This window comes from Platichthys flesus, chromosome 24 (genome assembly GCF_949316205.1).
Source record: "Platichthys flesus chromosome 24, fPlaFle2.1, whole genome shotgun sequence".
In the NCBI taxonomy this organism is placed as follows: domain Eukaryota; kingdom Metazoa; phylum Chordata; class Actinopteri; order Pleuronectiformes; family Pleuronectidae; genus Platichthys; species Platichthys flesus.
The window spans coordinates 3,142,672-3,164,261 of NC_084968.1; the positions used below are offsets into that span (position 1 = coordinate 3,142,672).

At 42.2% G+C, this 21,590-nt stretch overlaps 1 protein-coding gene across 3 annotated transcripts in view; it reads right to left on the reverse strand.

Moving 5' to 3' along the window:
- Nucleotides 1–1,241: 1,241 nt before the first annotated feature.
- Nucleotides 1,242–21,590, reverse strand: part of tbc1d14 (TBC1 domain family, member 14) — a 29,848-nt gene continuing 9,499 nt past the window's right edge. For 2 of the 3 annotated variants that reach the window (XM_062384036.1, XM_062384037.1), the window contains 12 exons: nucleotides 20,192–20,315; nucleotides 11,912–12,036; nucleotides 10,683–10,765; nucleotides 10,092–10,209; nucleotides 9,064–9,170; nucleotides 8,330–8,410; nucleotides 8,124–8,212; nucleotides 7,666–7,737; nucleotides 6,510–6,638; nucleotides 5,973–6,082; nucleotides 4,504–4,762; nucleotides 1,242–4,413 (listed from right to left, as the gene is read on the reverse strand). In XM_062384036.1, coding sequence (XP_062240020.1) covers nucleotides 4,357–4,413; nucleotides 4,504–4,762; nucleotides 5,973–6,082; nucleotides 6,510–6,638; nucleotides 7,666–7,737; nucleotides 8,124–8,212; nucleotides 8,330–8,410; nucleotides 9,064–9,170; nucleotides 10,092–10,209; nucleotides 10,683–10,765; nucleotides 11,912–12,036; nucleotides 20,192–20,315 — 1,354 coding nt within the window. In that variant the 3' untranslated portion in view covers nucleotides 1,242–4,356. Of the gene's footprint in view, nucleotides 4,414–4,503; nucleotides 4,763–5,972; nucleotides 6,083–6,509; nucleotides 6,639–7,665; nucleotides 7,738–8,123; nucleotides 8,213–8,329; nucleotides 8,411–9,063; nucleotides 9,171–10,091; nucleotides 10,210–10,682; nucleotides 10,766–11,911; nucleotides 12,037–17,518; nucleotides 17,814–20,191; nucleotides 20,316–21,590 lie in introns of those variants that run through there. The other variant, XM_062384038.1, reaches the window with a different exon arrangement.

Genomic DNA, 21,590 nt, shown 5'->3' on the forward strand with positions numbered 1-21,590 from the left:
ATGACAGAGGTTTTCTTCTTCTAAAGTGGAATTAAACATGTATTCAAAGTCACTTATTTACGTTGGTGTATTACACATAATGATGGTGATGTAACCTCATTAATCAGCACTTACATGACGCCCTTCTTCGAACAACTCGGATGAGTCCACTGATAGGAACTGATTCTAGCTTTCGGCAGTTCTTTTTCTTGAAAAAAAAAGCAGCAGGGACCGAGATCATGTCCATCTGAAAAGACAAATGTCGACCAATGAGAAAACAATCCCTCCGACACGGAAAATGTTTAAATATTAACATATAAGTTTGTCTTACGGTTGCAGAGCACTGAGGAGAGCAGTGCAGCTCCCAGGACACACAGCAGCAGGTGGTGAGGGGCCCTCATGGTGGCTCGATGTAAATGTCTGGAGCTGATGGTGATGGAGGTGAAGAGCACGGCTGCTGTTCGGGGCTTCTGAGAAAAATGTGTTGCGGGTTTATATTTTTGAGATCATCAATCCATTTTTTTAAAGAAAAAAAGAAAAGGTGTTGCTAGTGTGGAGGAGGTAGGGTGTTGTGGTTTTTAGGGGATCGACGTGCCAGAGAAACTTTCCCATGTTCTAATAAATATGTATTATACACACAAACCCATATTTAAAGTTTAAATGTGCATCTACCATATGACTGTATTTGTGGAAAGGAGCCTTGGTAGCCGGGTTTTATCACCAACCACCAAGAAGTGATTGACATGATTTGGCCTCGGCGTTTGTGCATGTTTGGTCCAGGTTTAACTTGTGTTGTGGGGACCTTGGTTTCAGGTCTGGGCTAGGTAAGTAGTTGCTATGGTTACGGTTAGAGTAAGTGACCAGGAAGTGAATCTCAGTTTTTCATTGTTGTGTCCTTTGAAGTCTTGGGGATGTGTATTTGTGTGTTTGTGTCAGTAACTGTTTTTTAATGCAGAGTTCAACCTCATATGACCAAACTTCATTTGTAAAATTGGTGTATTGCTCCTTTAACACAGACTCCTTTGATTCAAAGAGATGAACAACAGCAGAAGAAGATCAGACATTCTGCAACATGACTCATCACAATTACAGCACAGGTCATCATTTTTATACTCAACAATTGACTAAACCACTGTAATGTGAACATGAAGAAAATGACTCACTCTCACTCTACTCATCATGTGGCCAACACATTTGCTCCTTGGAGTTGGTGAAAGGTCCTCTGGGAAACGTAGTCATTCAAAAAGAAAAGTGGTCCCAGCTGGTTGGTTATGTACAGCTCTTTATTTTAATAAAACCATCGTTTATATACATTTCAAGTGAGATACAGCTGCATGGTGACGCTCCGTTGTCTCCATGTGTCCATCCCTCCTCTACAGTACACAGGTCTCAATGAGAAAACAAATAAAGACATGCAAATCAAACAGAACCCAGGAAAGTAAAGACATCCAGATAATCAAACAGATTGATAACAGTGTATTAGACTCCTTCATTGAATTTTAACATGATTGAATTTGTTTTTAGACGAATGTGGATTGATTAAACTGTGTTTTTTGTAGTGTTAGCGGAGCTGGGAGGGGCACTTCATGGAAAATAGACAAACCATTTAAATCTACAGAGTACTAATATGAACTGGTGATGCGAGGCACAACTCAGAGGCTTACGTATATATATTTATTGCAGTCCTGCGGTGAGGCACCATCTGTCGGCAGCAACGAAACAAGCTGAGGTGATGGTGATAATTTCCTGTTTCGTTAAATCTAGAGCACGTCCCATATTTAAGCTTGAAGTGGTCCAGTCATTCACGTGTGAAAGTGCAGTCTGGAGGTGCAGAGGCCTGATGTGGACATCACTGGAATTACAGGGCACAAAATGGAAGCGAATGCCATCACACAGGTTCAGTAGCATAGCACAAGAGTCAACGCAGCCTCACAGGCAATAACGATAACAGTTGCGTTGAGAGATACCATCACCCTGACAACTGCACTCCTCACAGACGTCAACAACCAATCAGATTTCTTCAATTCATCTGCCTTTTTTCAATTTGACAAACAGGTCTGTGCAAAACTGGCGTTGAAAGAAATAAACACAAAAAAATACATCTGATTATTTAGAGGTTCAGTGTGTAGAATTTAGTGACATCTAGTGGTGAAGCTGAATACCCCTAACCTCGTCCTCCCAAAAATGAAAGAGAACCTGTGTAAACCTTCAGTTATCATAAAAACTCAAAAGGTGAGAGAGGATCCGCACCGCGTGTTAATATATAAAGTATTTACATTTAAAAGGGCTCATTCTAGAATAATGAAAACAACAATTTGTGCAATTTAGGTGAAACACTAGTGGAAACATCACAAAGATTATTTTATTTCAATTTCTGACAATAAATCCCTCACACCTAAATAGTACACACTGAACCTTTAATAGTCCTGTGTACTGTCTTAGCACTTGCTAGATGGAGGCTGACTTGTCAAAAACATTGGTAGGATTCTTCAAAGACAAATCCTACCACCCCCTACTGGTCACGATGGAGCGAAATGTTAACCACAGTGCGAGTGTCGCATCGGACGAGCTGACGAACCAGCGACATCGACCAGGAAGCTGATGAAAAAAAGGCTACAGATCAAACAATCAGAAATGTTTTATCGTGTCATTTTTTCTTAAACGTGGCAACGGGAGTCAAAAGATAACGTGCAAGGACAGGTGAAAGCGACAGGTGTTAGCCAGTGTAGTTACCTTGGTTCATCAATGCGAACAACAGATGGCGCAGCAGCAGTGAACGCGTCACATGGACATTAAGGTGCTTTAAAATACAATTTGCTTCCAAAAATCGCATTTCTCGTCTCAGTCACTACTGAACATGCCCACATATTTTAACGTTAAATATAGCTTACACATCTTCAACATATCCTCAGATTTTTCAAGTCAGGAGAAAAAAAAGATTCTTCTTATATGTCCAGAACTTGCACGAGAATTGTCACACGTCACTTTTTCTTAATATCAAACTGATCCAGAAGTTGATTTCTGTAAATTTTATGGATACACTGCAAACAAGAAATGCTAACAGCTTCGGCATATTAGTTATAGCGTCAATTAGTCACAATTCCAGAATTTGAATCTTCAGTGTTTTGTGCATCATACGCGACTTGTCCACAACATGCAATTAAGCGGATGACCAGTGGGGGCAGTACAGATTAGGATATGAGGACTGGAAGTTAAAAGAGATGTCACTGCTGCTATAACTGCTATAACCTCCACATTAAAAAAATAATTCCTGGAAAAATATCAAATTAGATATTTTAACGACAAACAAAATTAGAAGTGGTAAGGAATTCCTTTTTCGCCCAGAGGTAATTCAGCCGAAATATGCCCCCTAGTGGATAATGTAGTCCTAAAAGTGCACAAATCTGCTCATGAATGATGCAGCTCAAGTCATAACCTCTTACGTGTTTAACTTGTTAAATCACAGATCCTTATAAGCTCCAAACACATTTGCGTGAGGGAGCAGTTCCTCAAAAACCCTTCATGTCACTGGAACAAGTCCCGTCATCCGTTAGATAAATATTAAATAAACGCACAATACATTAACACTCACACCAAGAGATAAGAATCAAAACACTAACCAGATGAAATGTACCTCAAAACGTAATCGGGGGAAGGGCCAGTCCAAGTCTGACGCTGTAATTTGTGTCTCCCAGAGTAACACGTTACTATTAATATTATCTCCTTTTCCCATATTTCATAAATTTACTGTAAAGCTCATTCTACAGGCAGCTTATCACCTCTTTCAGAGGCTGAGCACATTTCTTCACTTGTAACAATCTGGTGCTTCCAGAGACACCAAACTTCAAAAAGGTGTTTAACTCCCACAAAACATGAGATGATTTCGTGGAATGATTCAGGAACTAAAATGTTCAATGACAAAAACATGTAAATGAAAACCAAACTTAGCCCAGAGAGGAAACAAACTCACAGGACATGGGGGGGGGGAAATTTACATTCACAGATCTGACTCTGGAGATACTGTTTCGGGACATTCCTCTCGGGTGGAACCGTTGGTGGAAACCGAAACAAAAGATAAGTGAAGGATTTTCGTGTGAACTCCCCCGTCGTTTCCCCTGGACGTGAGTCAGTCTGCTGGGCACATGTATGCGGGAGTGTGTGGTACATTCTTCGGCGTCTGCGAGCTACAGTTTACAGTCCACTGCTGGGCCTCAGAGCAGTGGAGGGGTGGTGGAAGATAAATAAGGCCTCGTATTCTTCCTCATCACTGACAGACCCCTTCCAGATATGTCCCAGACGATCATAGGTCTCTCTCAGGTCCCCGGTAAGAGTCTGGAGGGGAACTGGATTCCGTTAGTGGGACCCCCTGATCGCGGCTCAGCGCTTCAACACCGGGCTGCCCCGCTCCGGATCTTTCTGTAAAGCCTGCAGGACCTGAGGGGAACGTAGGTATAATTAGGATAACAATTATTCAACAAACCGTATCGAAAGAGAAGCCTGAGCCGAACAGCTTTAACACCCCACCTGTGGCCATTTCCTGTTGCGGCTGGTCATGTGCACAGCAGCGATTTGCTGGAAGAGCTGGTCAGCCGGTAAGAAGTCCGGCAGGCGGGTGAGGAACTGAGCCATGTGAATGAAGTCCATGCAGGTCAGGACGTCCTGGTAGAGACGCAGCAGGCCAAGCGCCGTGCGGAAGAGGAACTCCTCGCTGTCTCTGCAGAACACGTCCCAAACCCGACATGCCAGGTCCAACGGCAGCGACTTACTGTACAGAGTAAAGATCCTGGAGGAGAGGAGGAAGCGAGGAATGGGGCAATAGGAACAGTTAATACTGGTTTTGAGATGACAGAGAAAGGAAAGCGCATCAGGTGCATTCAGCAGAATATTCGATCAAAGTGCAACAGTCCCCCATTAAACCGCATTTAAATTCAATGGATTTTTTTATGAAAACACTTCTTAAAAACAGTACCCTAAACATGTCAGATGTCTTTCCCTAAAGCTCAATGAATCATTCTATGCAAAATAACCAAAAATATTGGAAAACACCACATCTCAAAATTGATATAGTGATGAAAATAACCCGGATTCGCCCCCTGATCCGTCTCTGCACCAAAATGTAATGGATTCTTCCTCGCAGATAATACAACCTTCCACCAAGAAATCAGTCAAGGAGTTTTTACGCAACTGACAGAGAAACAAATGATAGATAACCCCCTTGGCAGAGGTAATGAATAACCAGATAGTGTGGCCGGCAATACATTAACCACCACCACACCAATAACCACTGTGCTGTGGACAAATGACATTCTGCTTCCCCAGCAGGGACTGATAAGTTGATCCACAGAAAATTCATTGATAGATATTTTAATTAATAAGGATCAATAAATCTATTCATATTTGGGGTTATTCTTTCAAGCAAATGCCAAGAGTTTCAGTAGTTCCTGGTTCTCAAATGTAATACTTTGCTGCTTGTCCTCATCTGATATTAAATGATTTTAGTGGTGTCGCCTATTTATCATTATTATTGTTGAACCAAGAAATTGTGTTTCATAACTCAGAGTTAAAAAAAAACTCTGTGGTTGACACTAAAGCACGAACCCCAACGTGTGAATACCAAGTAATACAAGGCAGGTGGGGTGTGAATGATGACGAAGTGAAGCCCGTCCGGTTTTCTCGGAAGAAATAACTCTACACTGACTCAATGTTTGAACAAGAGTTACAATTCTAGATAACAACATGTAACCGTCAAGCATGGGAACAAGGTCAACTCTGGATGTGGGGGGAGAATATATCGTACTCTCATATTGTGGCTTCATATTTATATATAAGTTTCCGTTCCAGTTGTGAAATGACAATTTCAAACAGGTTAGATTGTAATATTATGGAATATTGAAAAGATTAAAGGTAGTAAGAATATCATGAAGGTTTTGAGGAGAAAAAGAGATCGAATAACTAAATAATAGCAGTAGAAAACAGAGGAGCTGGAGACTCACCAGTCGATTAAATAAATATCAGGGGTCAAGTTGTTTTTCTTGAAATGTGCAAAGAGCTTTGGTAGATTTTCTTCAAAGAACACTTCAAATGCCGAAAAGTATGTCAACATCTGCGAGAGAGAGAGAAAGAGAGAGAGAGAGAGAGGAGAGAAGATGGTCACATGTAGCAGCACAGACGACATCGTCCCGTTCGAATCCGCAGGGCAGTGAGTCAGAGCTCAAAACATAAACACAGGTCAGATGTGTGCGAGACCACCAGAGGGATTTCTGCAGTGTGGACCAGTTTAAGACCCTGTTTGTACCTTTTATTAACATCTGTCCTGTGCGGTCCAATCACAATTGAAAAGCTCTAAGTTCATCGTTTCACACCTGGTGTTGAAATGAATCCTTAATGTATCTCCTGTGGTCACATGGGATGAGATCTCACTTAAAAACATGTGTTCATGATGTGCAAAATGGTGATTCTCCCAGTCTGCGTTATCAGAAGAGTGCAATGACAATAATTCTGTGTGTGTGTGTGTGTGTGTGTGTACTGACAAGGCTGTGGTCGACTCTGAAGAAGGCCATCTGACACGGTTTGTTGAGCAGATTGGCAAAAGCTATAAAGGCATCGGCTGTGTCCAGGTTCAGGATGAGCACTGCTGCAATGAAGGACATTCCCTGCACCTACACAAACAAATTGAAAAAACACATAATTGTCTCACTTGGAGCTTGTATGTGTAGAACTGTAAGTATGATTTGACCTCCATCTCTGAAAGTGAGTGCAGAGAAATGTGCAGGAGCAAATGAACACAGCAATTTGACACAGCACCCTCACTGACCCTCTTATTCATCTAAAACACTAATTCTATAAAAGGTAAATCAAATCAAAGCTTCAGTCTGAAAGTGTCCGGTGAATTACAACAACATCAACCTGTGCACACATGTGAATGCATAGACCGTGCATGTGAGGCAGCTCATGCGTTGGGGTCAGTGCAGGAAGTTAGTGACTTGTTGACAAGTAGAGTGTGGGGAGAGCGTTGGGCTGTGGTGAGGAGCAGAAAGACAAACCACAGCATCTACGGGCTCAACGTGCAAACTTCAATTTGCACAAAGTAAAAGCATGATGTTAAGACCACCAAGAAACCGCTGTCATACATTTTGAATTGACACTGACTTATTAGATAGTTTGATGTTGCTTGAAGGCAACATCAAAGTTTATGCATTTGTCCCCATGGGGGTATTAACAATGTAGCACATATCAGGAGATGGCATCAAGCCTCGAGAGGGAAGGAAGATATTAGCTCCCTAAATCAACTTTTTTTTAATCTACAGTTGGTTTAAGTTATTGAGCTTTATGTCGCCCTCACCATGCATTGAGACATTCAATCTTAGACCAATCTTAAAACAACTTAGTTCTGTTTTGATTCTAAGGACTTGGGTTCAGGCTTATATTGTTTCTATTCAGCTGCTTTCAGACATGGATTGCATTATGCATAATATCAAGGGGCTGTATGTGAAAACGCAAATGTCGGTCTAAAGTCAATTGTTGGACATTCTTCAGAGTTTCTCCTGCCAGCGACCTGTCAAACTCTGGTTTCTCAGTGCGAGCAAGTGGTTGTGTTGAAGACAAAAAGAATATCAATATCTAATTTACACATTTGATTAGAGGGAATTAACAGGGAAGAATTGCTTCTGTGAGTGTGTGACTTACGTAGCCAACGTCTGGCCGGTAACAAGTGTATGCTCCCAGAATGCTGTGCAACACATCATGATAGGGCCCGCCCTGGTAAGGAACAAAATAAATAATAAAGACATAGAAAAAAATGGATTTAAAATAAACCTAACCACACGCAACATTACTCAGGAAATCCAGGGTTAGGTTTTCTTTGGTACATTAATATCAAGGTTATGTCAACCTCAGCTTTGCTTTCTCAAACTAATGTTAACCAGTGTTAAGCCTCAGGCTATTAAGCTTTCTAAGAGTGTAGGAAAAGCTAAATTAAACAATAAAAAAGGAAAAAGATATTTCTCCATTAGTGTTTTTGAATTTTTTGTCAGTGATGTCTTTAGTGTATCCTATTACTTGCTTTCTGCATTGGAAACACATTGAACAGGTAAAAAGAAAAAGCAGCCGTGACTGCACCAACGTGTTGAGCTTCTCTCACTGACCTGCTGGAAGATGCACAGTTGGGGGAAGGTTCTCGAGATATCCAGCTTGATCAGCTCCAGGCTCGACTCCCTGTCTGAAGAACCAGCATCTAATGCAAAGATAATGGTGGCACGTTCAGAAACACACAGAAAGATGTTGGTCAGAACTCAGGTTTAAAAAAAAAGAAGCAAGAAACAGTGATCGACAGTTTCTTATCTATCTTTACCATTAATTTCAGTCTCTAAAGAAAATGCTGGCGTGGCCCTCCACTTCTCTCTCGCCCGGGACAGACAGATGTTATACAGCTCTGCAGGGAAACATAACAGCATTAAGAGAAGAAGGGAAGACGGAGGTTTAAAAGACAGACAGAGAGCAGGATTACTGGACAGAAACCACTTTAAGGTTTGAAAGGATTCAGCTCATGTGAGGCGATGACAGAAAACAGACCTCCTGCCATCTCAGAGGACTTTTATGTTGTTGCACTACGACTGAATGTACCCGTCATGGCTTTAACCTGCGGCTGCCTTCCAGTGATTGTACTCGATGGAAATAATGAGCTTTCTGAAACACGATGTTGAGCTCGACACTGCTCTGGCTGATTATTCATGCAGAGGGTTTGTAAGGAGTGGATGAGAACTGCAGTCTAAATGCCGAATTGAAATTCTGCATGTCTGTGCTTGTACTCGTGCTCAGTGGACCATGCTCCTGCTCTAATAGACCGTGCATCTCACTGCCACTTCAGCTCAATAACAAACGCGACAAACTGCCACACTCATCTATGTGTGTGTGTGTGTGTGTGTGTGTGTGTGTGTATGTATGTGTGGCATGTTCACACAAATATTCCAATGAATGAAAGGAGGAAGTATCAGAGTGAGCAAATAGGTAACAAATCAGTAAATGTGACAGTTTCACTATTTCTCCTCATCCGCTCGGAGATGCACGTTCACTCCCATGACGTACCGTGAGTGATGTTGAGATCGTTGCCCACAGCCAGGCTCCACACTTTGCCTCGGACACTGGGGGGGATGCCTTGCCACCAGAGGTCTCTCACACGCCGAGATGTGCACCTGGTCGAGTTTGAGATGTGGGAACAAAGCAAAGAGGCATATGTAGGTCAACCACTTGGTCAAAATTTAAGACTAATCTATGTGTGATTCCACCCCCAAAGACTTTTGACACGCTGCACAACTCGCTTCTTCAGCACTTCCAGGCACCGATTTTAACCAGCACAAACACTAAAATGCCCCAGACATGAAACTGGAAAAATTCAAATATCTCAGATTGAAAAAAGAGGAGCCTTAGATGTAGAGGACAACGACACAGATGTCAACCCCAGATAATATCTAGACCCAATTTTATGGCCGTTTTCCTAGGTTCATGTCTGAAAAACAGCTTATGATGCTGGGCATTAGAGACAATCAATAAATCTAAATGGTATAAAGTAACATTTGAAAACTATTTTCATATTTGGAAAATCAAGTACCAATCTTAGATTAAAGGTCTTCAAAGGTCTGTAACATGTACTCCTGTACTACGCAGCAGGTTAATGCTTTAATTTGCGGAGAAGTACAGCTACCTACAACAACATTATAAGGAAGATGATGTCCTCATGTTTGTCAAGATTATATACAACTATATATAGGCTTAAGAGCAAGCTGTGGATTATCAGCACTGGGTAAGTAATAGTTAAGAATTGCTGAATCAATGAGGACACTTCACTGTATTTAACCTGAAATTAACAGTGTCTTAAAATACGAATATGATAAATGGTTTTACAGGTGGAATCGTGTGGAAAACGAGGGTGATGCATTGATGAGAACCAATTCAGATAACTCGCAACAGTACCGACTTCCACCACTGGGTTGGGGTGATGTGCTTAAACATCCAGGTCCTCTACTATATTTGAAAGCACTGGACATTTCAAAGGGTGTTTTCTTGGGGAAATACTTTGTTATACTTCTCAACTCAATGAGAGCGGTTGTACTCACGTTGTACTCCAGTTAGGCAATATCTCCTGGTTCCAGACCTGGGAGGCTGTGCCAATACTCTCCTCAAGCTTACACCGATCCTCCAGCTGCTTCTTCCTCTTCTGAGCCTCCTTCAGCTCTACAGACAGGAGGGTGAGGAGAGGTGGTCAGATACAGTAGAGCCCGGTGACACTAACAACCGGTAATATCTGGCTTTTGTCTGCAATGGGAATGGATACGATCGGCATTCACCCCAAGGTCAAATGAATGTGCAGTAGATACTGGTTTTTATCAGCGCCGATCGACAGTGATGGAAACAAGACACCTGAGAAAATGTGCTAATTTGGCAAGACAGTGAGGTGAGAGATCACCTCAGTCGTCAGTGTGTTTGTGGCATTGTTTGGGGGGGTAAACCATGTATACCTGCTAATTTTGGTGTCAAAGAGGCATAAGAGTGGGTAAAGGAGGGGATAGATTTAGAGAATGGTAGAGTCCAAAAATACATAGCAGGTTCCTGTAGCCGTCTTGGTGAATTCCGGTGCCCCAGAGATGACCTCTGACCCTAGACAAAGACAGCAGGTGAACCTTGATTCTTTTGCCACCTGTCCTCACCTCTCTTCTTGGCCTGGGCCACCATCTCCTCATACTGCTGCCTGTGTTTCTGTGTCTCCTCAGCTGGCTTGGCAGGCAGATTCCTGTATCACACAGACATGCATTTAAGTAAACGGGTTAGCAGCATTGAGTTTCTCTGAGGATTACTTGCATTATTCATGTCTGAGTGCTTCTGTGGCACGAAGAGAGGAGAACGTGCACAGGAACACGGCCACCAGCACTTCCCTTTATCGCTCGGGTGGTGGGAGATGCGGTCAGCTGGGGCTTGGATGTCTACGCTTTGTTAAACATTTATATTGATGAGGTCACATCTTATGTACAGTACTTGGCCCTTTATTTTATCCTCTAATATCTGACTAACCAGTTGTTTTATAACACTGGGTATTTAATATAATTTCTGACTTAAGAAACAGCAATCTCCCCTCACGGTCTAATGCTAATTTAATGTCCGTAATCTCACACAACTGGGGAAACTCTGCTGGTGAAGATCACGTCATATGGATTAGTATTGATGAGTATAGATGTTTTTCAGGATCTGTCTGATGACACATGTTCCTACTACACTTGAGCAAGTGAATCAAGATAAAATCCTGTACTTGTTTAGTCTTACTAAATTCTACAAATACAGAGATGATGCACTATATTTCTAATAAATTACCCAATACATTGCACCTTTCTTAATGATTTCTACCACTAGAGGGTGCCACTGACAATGGAACAAGATAAGGAAGCATGCATGTTGCAAAAAGCCTGCAGCAGCTGAACTCAGTTTTTCTAGCCGTGGTGTTGATTTTCCTGAAGACACAGAAAAACCAGGCTAAATTACACTATTGTTTTAAGTCTACATGCGGTACAGCAGTACCACTAAATGTCAGGTGAAGCCCAGTTAGGCCAAGCATATGTCCGTCTGTTTTTATGTAAACAAAATGCAAACTCAACACAAAACAAAAAAGCAGGGTAATGGAGCCAGGCAGAGGGAGGGCCATTCAACTTTCAGCAACACTTCTCGTTTACTGTTTGTGATACGAACGGGGGAAGCGGTGAGAGCTGGAATGACTGACAGGGTAATGATCAGGCAGAGGAAGGAGGGCTGATAAAGACTAAATGATGGGGGAGGATGGAGACACAACGGCTTTGTTTTCTGAAGAGTAAACCCCACTGGCGGTGAGAGAGAATGAAAAATGTCCAACGACCAAAAGGATCGACGGTGTGCGTGTCTGTGTACATACGCAGGTCTGTCCTCCAGTATAAGTGCGGTGGTAGACAGTGGCTCAAAGTCCAGGTTTTTCCTCACACTCCGCCTGGGCGACGTCGGGTTGCCGGGTCCAGCTCTGCCACTCTTTGTTTCATATTCCTGCAACAAAAACAGAGGATTAAGACAAATACACATAAAATGAACCTTACTTACAGTATAACAGGGAAACCAACTGCAGAGACCGGTTTTATTCATATTTGGATTTTTAACCGTTACAATATAAACACTGACCAGCTCGGGCCCCCTCCCTCTCTCTTTCTCTCCCGCTCTTTTGGTTGCAACAACAAACACATCGATATATTCAGACTGGGTAAAAACAATATCATTTGGTCTTCACAAACACAAATGACGCGAATGTTTATTTGCATATAGAGCAGGGAAGTGAGATCCGATCCTGGTATTAAAATGCTTCCTGAATGTGTGTCCTGTGACCACTCAGGTCTGAACAAGGCCTTATTTTGACATTACCAGTGGCAATGAAGTACTGAGAGGTGGCAAAACAGGGATGCGGTTCCACATCCAGGGAATTTTCCACAATGGTTATAGCTGACATTTAATTCCAACTATAATGATTTTTAAGGAAAAAGGAGGGAGATTGGAAAAACTTGAAAAGAAATAAGAGGGGAGGGGGGCTCATACATCCACGTTAAGTCACACAGGAACACTGAGAAATGTCCTGACAACCTTGTGACACCGTTCTTATGCCCTCTGAGCATTTGTCAGCTGTGTCTAATGAGCGTGTGGTTGCTGTTCCACCCCTGGGAGTGTGATACAGGCCTATAGAAAGAGGAGGCCATGTGACTGTCAGTCTGTTACAGCTAAAGCCACAGAGGAGCACTTGAACAGAAGTATCAGCTGACTGACTTTCAGGTTCTGTGTGTGTGTGTGTAAATCCAGCCGTCAGAATTAGAGAGGAGATAGAGAACAAATAGTGCAGGGACGACCTTTAGAGGAGACCATAGCAAGATGGTGCGTTGTCTTACTAGTTAATGAGGAAGTACTTTAAATAGGGCAAGTGCAATATGAGCGCACGCACACACCCCTCTGTGTGTCCAGAATGTCCTCCAGTGTGCGTCGAGCTGGTTAATAATGCAGGCCGAGGTCTACAGGCCACAATACAGGCGGAACAATCTATTCTTCCGGTGTGTGTGCTTGTGAGCAAGCAAGTGTGTGAGTGTGTTACTGTTAGTGATGCAGCACATTATTAATCTGCCTTTGTGACGCTGTCTGATGTACCAGAGCCTGATATCTATTGGCCCTGAGGGACATATAAAAGGAAATTGAATCAGGCTGAATATCTGCTTGAGGAGGGGGGACACGACACCAAATGAATCTAAATAAAAAAAAAAGACAAAACTACCATGAATTACTTACAATAGCCATAAAATGTATGTATAGGGCACCTGCCAGACAGTTAGTTCTTGACAGGATGATAATACTGTAAAACAGACAAACAAAGATTCAAGAGTGTGGAGTCATGCTGGTGACTGTCTGGCGTTGTACTTCCGAGCTAAATGCTATAGACAGCAAGCTAAAATGCTCACAATAGAGTTGGGTTCCCTGACAAAAATATGCAAGTTATATTTTCATTCGGGTCAGCTACTCTAATTTGTTTATGCTGCACTTGCCTGTAATCAAGCTAAACACCAGATTGTTCATGTTGTTTCTTGATCTTGCAGACCAGAGTCATGGAAAATGGGAAAGCCTGAGAGGGAAATGCCAAAAACATCTCATGAAGGTTGGAACTCAAGGGAGAGACGTTAACACATAAGACCGGAAGAAATGAAGGCAATGGTGCATGAAGCAAAGATGAGGAGGATGCATGAAGCTGGAAGTTTGAGTGGTAATGAAAAAAACGTTGTATACCGCTGGAGAGTGGATGTGATTCATGGGAAGACTGCACCCTGAGCACTGGGCTGAGAGAACACCACACTAAAGGGTGAGTCACCCGTCTTATGCGAGTACTTACACCTACTTTTCTATTCATTCACCAACTATATCCTCACTTAGACTATTTTTTTAACTGTCTTGAGCACTTACTCTCCTCCCTTGTACCCGCTTTGACTGCTTGATTTAAGATATTCAGGATAATAACCCAGCTACAGGTTTAACAAGGCATTTTGCTCATATTTGTCTTGAAAGAGAAAAAGAGAAAGTTTCTGCGTGGTCCAACATACACAGTGCTGCAACAGGCTTTATAGACCGTACCAATAACACTTTTTCCTGTCCCTATCTAAGAGAGCAAAAGGAGCAGTAAGAGGGACATTCTATTTTAAAGCTGCAATTACATTACCAGTGGAATGTAATGTGAAAATAATTTCTTGTGGTGAGGCACCTAGAAAGAATTTTTACCCAACTCTACACTCCCCCCCAGCTTGGTCATTTATTTTTGCCCCGTTTTTTCAGCTTGTTCTTTGACAGCCCAGAACTTAACTGTTTTGATTCGCACTCGCCACTCGGATCCAACCAATTTACCTGCAGCAGGCGTCTGTTTCTCTGTGAGGAGGCTGTGATGAAGCCACTGCCCTGCCCAGCACCATATGAAAATGCACGATGGAGCGATATCACAGTATTCACATCGAAGCAATCAACTTAATAAGTGCAATCTTATCATAACCATGTTGGCAGAAAAACTTGGACTATGGGCAGAAAATTGGGAAGACATCAGACTGGAAGGTCTCTGGTTCGACTCCACAGAGTAATAACAAAAAAACGAACCTGGATGGACAACACTTGGATCTGTCTAAAAATCCATGAGGGTTCTCCCTACCCCAACTGTCTAGTGGCCATGAGCAAGGCACCTTACTCCCCTAACATCTGCTCCCTGGGCGCTCTACATGGCTGCCCACTGCTCTGTGTGTCCTGCACCAGATGGGTTAAAGCAGAGGACAAATTTCCCTCAATTGCATGAGTGTGTCTGTGCATGTGTTTGGGATAAATAAATGTATATTGTACCAGTCAAATCAAAGAAAATTAAAATAAGGTATATGAATACATATTGTTTGTCTCTTATCACTGTGAGTCTGTGCTTAACTCAACATGCATGTATTGCTGCCTGGTAGGCCAATAAAAAAAAAAGCAAAGCCGAGCTTCTCACCCTGGGAATGGATGGACACTGCAGAGACAGAGAGGGGAGGTAGAGAGACTGGGGGGGGAGGCAATTTGGCATCTGTTCAGCAGCACTGCAGGTGTTACTAAGGTTGAAACAGAAAACTGCACTGAGTTGTGTCTGTGGACAGGGAGAAATGTGTGGATACGAGAAAACGGGAGGTGCCAATAATGAAATGAGCAGCGAGGCTATTAAAAGAATGAGGGTGAGAAACACCTTCAACTCATTACCCAAGTTATAAAAACAATACTGATGGTGCCATCGCAAGACTCCGGCTAACACTCAACACACAATTGTACATTCCTCTGTTCCTAAAAAAACTAGTATGACTGGTGAATCAGCACTTACACTGACAAGAAGTGATTAGCGAGAGAAGGAAAGAGACTGCACATTATTACATTGCCTTCTTCCTCCTGGAGCTGCCAACTACTTCAACTGCAGCCCAATTTGCCTTGTCGTCTTTCACACAGAATGGTGTTTGTTCCCCCCACTTTAATATCCTGTCAATCATCTCGTAAAGAAATTCATTAAAACTTGCGTTGATTAGCATGCATTTGTCAAACGTCAGTATCCACCTCTTCTTCCTGTACTAACTACCTTAACTTTAATAAAAGTAAATTATTTATTGCAATTTAATTTTGCAATAAATATGTGCAAGCACCACCAACAAAGTATAACACGACTTTTCGAAGTGCTATTCCTCATATTTGTTAACCTAGTGTAGTGCCTGTTCTAAACCTGCCTGTTTGAAATGGGCTGTTTTTGAGTACTGAATTTATCACATGTACAAAGAGACTTTATCATTGGACTACATGGATTAATATGAAACATGTAAGTAATGAAACTCCCTTGGTGCATGTTTTGTTTTTTGGCAGAAAGAAATGTACAACTGCGTGATTTCATGAATGGCTATTTGGCAACACATATATTGTCACGTTTCTCTGAAATGTTCACAGATTTAACAATGAAACAAACCCTCCCGGTCCCACCATGGTAGCCCTGAGCTTGAATATTTACTACATCCCATGATAACCGGCTGCCAGAGCAACCTGCTTTGTCACACTGGCTTTCAGTAAAGTTCTCGGATTTCACGGTTGTGATGTAAGAGCTCTCTGGGCGCCTGGCTGCACTCACTGACTAGCTGGCTGGCTGGCTGGCTGTTCATGTCCTCTATGGTTTCGAACTGCAGACACTAGGAAGCAGCTCCAGTCTTCATCCAGTTGGTTTCTGGGGCCGATTCAAGTTAAATGAAAGCTTCAACGATTAAAAACAACTGCAGACGAATTTGATGAGGGCAAAAAAGGTGCAATGTGAAAAAAAAAAAAAAAACACACCAATGTCGCAATTGCTAATAAAACTGTCAAATATTGTTTTTGGTTGTTGCCTTTGCATTACAGCACATCAAAAACCCTGCTGGTTTCTCAATAATTTAAGCCGAGAGATGAAAGACCACAGCAGGACGCTTAGACTGGTTTCACTGCAAAACTGCTATAGCTAGGCAGAATTAATTTCAAAAAATGGAAATGTTGATACACACCAAATTAATGTGATGTTCTCTTCTCATGTCATTACGTAATTAGTTATTTCGCCTGTTTTAAAACCACTACCTGGAACAGTTACATGTATGATGCAACTGTATAGCATTTTTTTTTTTGGAGAAGCTCCGATTCCTTTTATTTTTCCAACTTGTTTGCACCTAAAGTATTCGTCATCAAGCAGTAGGTAACTGCTGTAGATGATGCAATCTGCAGTGAAAACTACAATAGGATGTCATAATTGGATTATGATGTATCCAGGTCTACATAACGGCCAGAACACTCCACGTCTTTATTCAATTATTGTCTATTTCAAGTATGACCTTATTCTGGTTAAGGTAATCAGAAAACGCTGTTTACACGGCAGTGGCATTCAGACCGATGGCTTAATAGAGTGCAAATCTATCGGTGTCCATGTAAACATTTGATCACACTTGGTCATTTACAGTAACTGGAAGAACTACAGATCTGATACAATATTGTCGACATAATTAAATGTATCTGAATAACTTTCAATAGCGATTTAATCTGTAGTATCACCAGTACCCACAACAGTTACCACAGGGGAGTTGGGGAGGAGTATAGGCATAGAGTATAGAATAGAAAAGAGACAAGGCCATCATGCTGCTGCACATGCTTTTTGTTGTACTAACATGCAGTGAAGATGGGGATTAGTCGATCAACGCATCAAGAAAACCATTCATTATCTTCATCTGTCTAGTGATTTAGACAGTCTGACAATCAGCATCCTGCCCCCGTCCGAAGCCACCATGAAACACAGAGCTACAACGAGCTGAAAGAGGCTACTGTGTGAAATCCGAGCCATCATCTTCCTCTGCAGTGAATACAGATGCACTCTGATTCGGCTAGACGAGGAGAATTACAGTGGGTCCCCACGTTCGCCCGCTTGTCCTCACAGTGTTAAGTGCTCACTCACCATGAACGCTGCGGTTTCTTACAGACGGCCAGTCCTCCGGAGGGGGTTTGATTCCAAAAGCCCTAGCCTAGCGTCATTGCTGCCCCCTGAGCGCTCACTCCTGGCAACCGGACACCAAGGAGGTGCAAAGGGAGGCCAGAGAGACAGTCAAGCTGCCGACAGAGGGACACACACCGCATTGGAAAGGATGTGGTAGCAGCATGACACCCCTCTTCTCGCTCTCTCCCTACTCACCCCACTCTCTCTGAGCAGTGGCGCTACACTGAGCAGCTCTGCATCAGGTCTGTCAAAGCTGCTGCTGCTGCGTGTGTCAGTAAATCAGCACTGCCGTGTGTTATTAGCCCCGGTCTCTCTGCTGAAGGTGCTCTGCGCTCGGCTGTGCCCAGGCATCATAATCAACCCCAGAATAACAGATCAGGTTTCAGCCACTCAGCTAACTTCGTCCAGTCAGGACTGATCGAGCAGCTGCAGCTTTAGTGCCAAAACAAGCTGAATCTACCAGCTGTGTCTTGAGATTTGTTTCCCTTGTTCCCTGATTATATACTGATCTTCTCTGTATTTAAATGCAATGCTCGCACAACAGCAGTCTTGTACCAAAGATGCACAGTTTTTAAGTATTCAGTGTTCTAATATGCAAGGAACTCTTGTGCTTTGACCCCAAGTCACCAAATCTACACCAAGGAACACTGATGCCATTCTGGAGGACCATACTTAGACACATAATGTTGGTTTTCCCACGTTTGAGGGATATATTTAACTTTAACCACCTCAGTTATGCTGATCGATAAAATGCCATTCGCTCAGTTTACAGCAGAAAATATTAGCCATCACCAGTTTCAGCAAAGTTGTATAAAACCATCTTCCTCCATAAATCCCTCTTTTATTAGAGTTGACCCAGGATTTAAAGCTGGGGTTGTTAATCCTGGAAAAATGTGCTAGAAGTGGACTTTTCCATGACTTGCTCACTAACATGACTATTTGCGCTGCTTCAGCAGTGTATGCCTCTCCGGCTTGTGAAGACTACGGGTCATATGCAGTAAGTGCAAGGGTAGGGAGGTCAGGTACGCCAGCCAATCATTTCACTCAGGATTACAGAGCAGCAGGGCCAGAGACACGGATCAAATAAAAAATGCATCAATTCAGCCTTACATCCAAGTCCCAGTAATTCTGACTTGTTTTTCGTCTGCCACACAATGCAATTCAGAGGCTCAGCAGACCACAGACCAGTTTCTTTTCTCACTGCAGCCACATATGACACTAAGGCCACCGAGTGCTTGAAGTCACAGATAAGTGGTGTAAATTAGAATGATAAACTTGATCCGTTAAAATGCTCTAAAAAGGAAAAAAGGGGGAGAGGTTGCTGGTAGAAATAGCACGGGATGTCCCGCAGTAGCTGGACAATAGTAGCTGGCAAATAAAGCATTACACGGAAAGAGTGTAATGACCCGCCTTTGAACAGCCACTGGCAGCACAAAAGCTTGAAAGCTAATCCTTGTTAACCGATTCCTGAGGTCCAATATAAGGTTACAACCACAGAGGAGATTGACTGAGGATATTAAACTCTTGAGGGTGTGTATCGTGAGTGTGTGTGTTCCAGGGTCTGGAACCTATCAGTTCATTATTGATTACACAGGGGCGTCATCAATGGACACAGACCAAGATTACTGTGGCTGTAAGAGGATTGAAACCTAAAGTGTGTGATGTAAACTCTCAAACATAGCACGTAGTAGTTTGAGCTTCTTTAAGATAAAACATGTGTCCAGTTAATGCAATACTGTCACATTAGCAGATTCAACCTCTCCACATCAGCAGGAGTAATCTTGGTTGTTAATGGAAACACTTCCAACAGCTCCTCTGGCTTACATTTATAGTTATTTTAACCAAACTTGTGACAGGTTAAATGGCTACAAGTGGTACATTAACCGGAATTTCCTCCCGGTGTCAACAGCTCAAAGCCCACAAGAGCGGGTTCCTTCCCTCATGTCAGCCAAAGGGGAAACGGTAACACAATTACAGGCTTCTCCAGGCTCTAATTACATACTGCCATCTTGTTCTTTGGTTGATTTTGCCTGTAGGAAACAACCGTGCTTTTTAATTAGGCCAGAGATAAATACACTGGCACTGATAAATGCTATGTCCAGTCTGTCCTGGCTATCTAACAAAGTGCTCTGAACGACCTGGACATTTTGAATTTCAGCTTGCTGAGTGACACAAACACATGCATGTTACTGACACAATGAGCCGAGCCTGGCCAAGAAAAATAACACAATTCAAGTGTGTTAGTGTGTTATTGAAAAAAGGCCTGGTGGAGACACAGGCCTTTTTTATCAGTAATTCTACAGCAGTATTACACTTTTGTTTAAAACGGGAGGCTAACCTCCAAGCTACTCAAAATGGCACCATAGTTAGCGCTAGCTGCTTCGAAGATGGATGAAGCAAACACTATAACCATTAGAACTCACTTTTTTATCATCATTTTCTATATATTATTATTTTATATAATATCTGATCATAAAAAATATTGTACAGGGTAGGAGAGTTATATGTGCAGCTACTGGATTTTGTGTCTATGTAAATCTATTCAACAAGAGACGTTCTTCATTTGCCAGATGACAACCGAACTCTGGGATCTCTCCCCACCAACAACAAAATAAATCAATCAAAATCTTCTACCTTTTGGATTTTCTTAGGATCCTTGATGGGGCCTTCCCGTGGGGGGACTTTCCCGAAAAGCTTCCACCCTGGATCCGGCTGCTCCACTGGTCGACTGTCCTTTACCCTCCTGGCAAACAGGCTCCTGAGAGAGACGCCGGATGGAGAGTGGGAATTAGGCAGGAGGAACAATAAATTGGCCATCAAAACACAGAGCAAAAGTACAACACAAGCTATGCTCATAGTCTTTTCTGGGTCACTTGTTATGACCGAAGTCTGTGTCCTCTCATAACTACTGGGATAGAAGCCAATAGAAATAAATCACCCAACGCAACCTATGTGACAACGATAACATACAGGACGTTGATTATGTAAATACAGTAATTAAACGTCGCATCGTTTACGTGCAACCCCAATGATGGTGGCTCCCATTACCTGTCACACAGTCATTCAAAGTGTGGGGGTTTGGATGTTGTTGTTCTTTTAAATAGAGACTTTATAAAAATGCTAATCCACACGCTTTGGAAAACTGAGGCTGAAAGCACAGCAGCACAACTGTTTTTATCATGTTCATCAGAATGTTAATGTGATTGGGGGGGATAAAAGATAACGACAGGACAACAACATTGCTCATTGTGTGATGTCTGCTTCTGGGCCCTTTTGTACGCGTGTGTGTGTGTGTTTGGCAGGGGGGGGGGGGTCGGGGATATGTTTATATAATTACAACAGTTTAAAGCAGTCATTCGCCATCTAAGGTGAATTAGAGATTAAAAATAAATCAAAATGCATGTATAGTATCTCACCCACAAGCCAATGAAAAATTATCTAAAAAGGTTTTATTCAACTGCCTGAAGTTTCTTCACCCACTAAATCTGAAATGCCTGCACACCTAAAAATAAACTTCATGAGTAATAGAAACACTGGCTCATACTATTAAATGCACAATACCTATAAAATGTTACCTGCTCTACTTTATATACACACACACACAGCACCTCAAAAGAAAACCCATAAACCAATGAAACAGCAGCGATGCCTGTAAATTCATGTCAATATTATTTTAACCTTTTTTTTTTTTTTTACAAGAGTAAAAGTTTGAGCAGTTAATGGTAGAAGTTACTGGTATTTTTTGGTAATTAACCAAAGCCTCATTCGACTAATCCGAATTAATAATCAAATAAACAATCAATAGAATACAACATTTTAAAAGATAGTTCCTGCTCAAAACTTAACACTAGCACACCCCATTTAACAGTAGTAAATCATTGTTTGATTAAATGTGATTTTTGCTGCTTTCACTAAAGAACTTCACTTCCACTTCAAATGATCACGACACAGAGTGCTCGACTGGAAGAGAGGGCCATCTGCATGGATTGTTTATCTTCCATCACCTGGTGTTTAAATACCACACGCAAAGCCT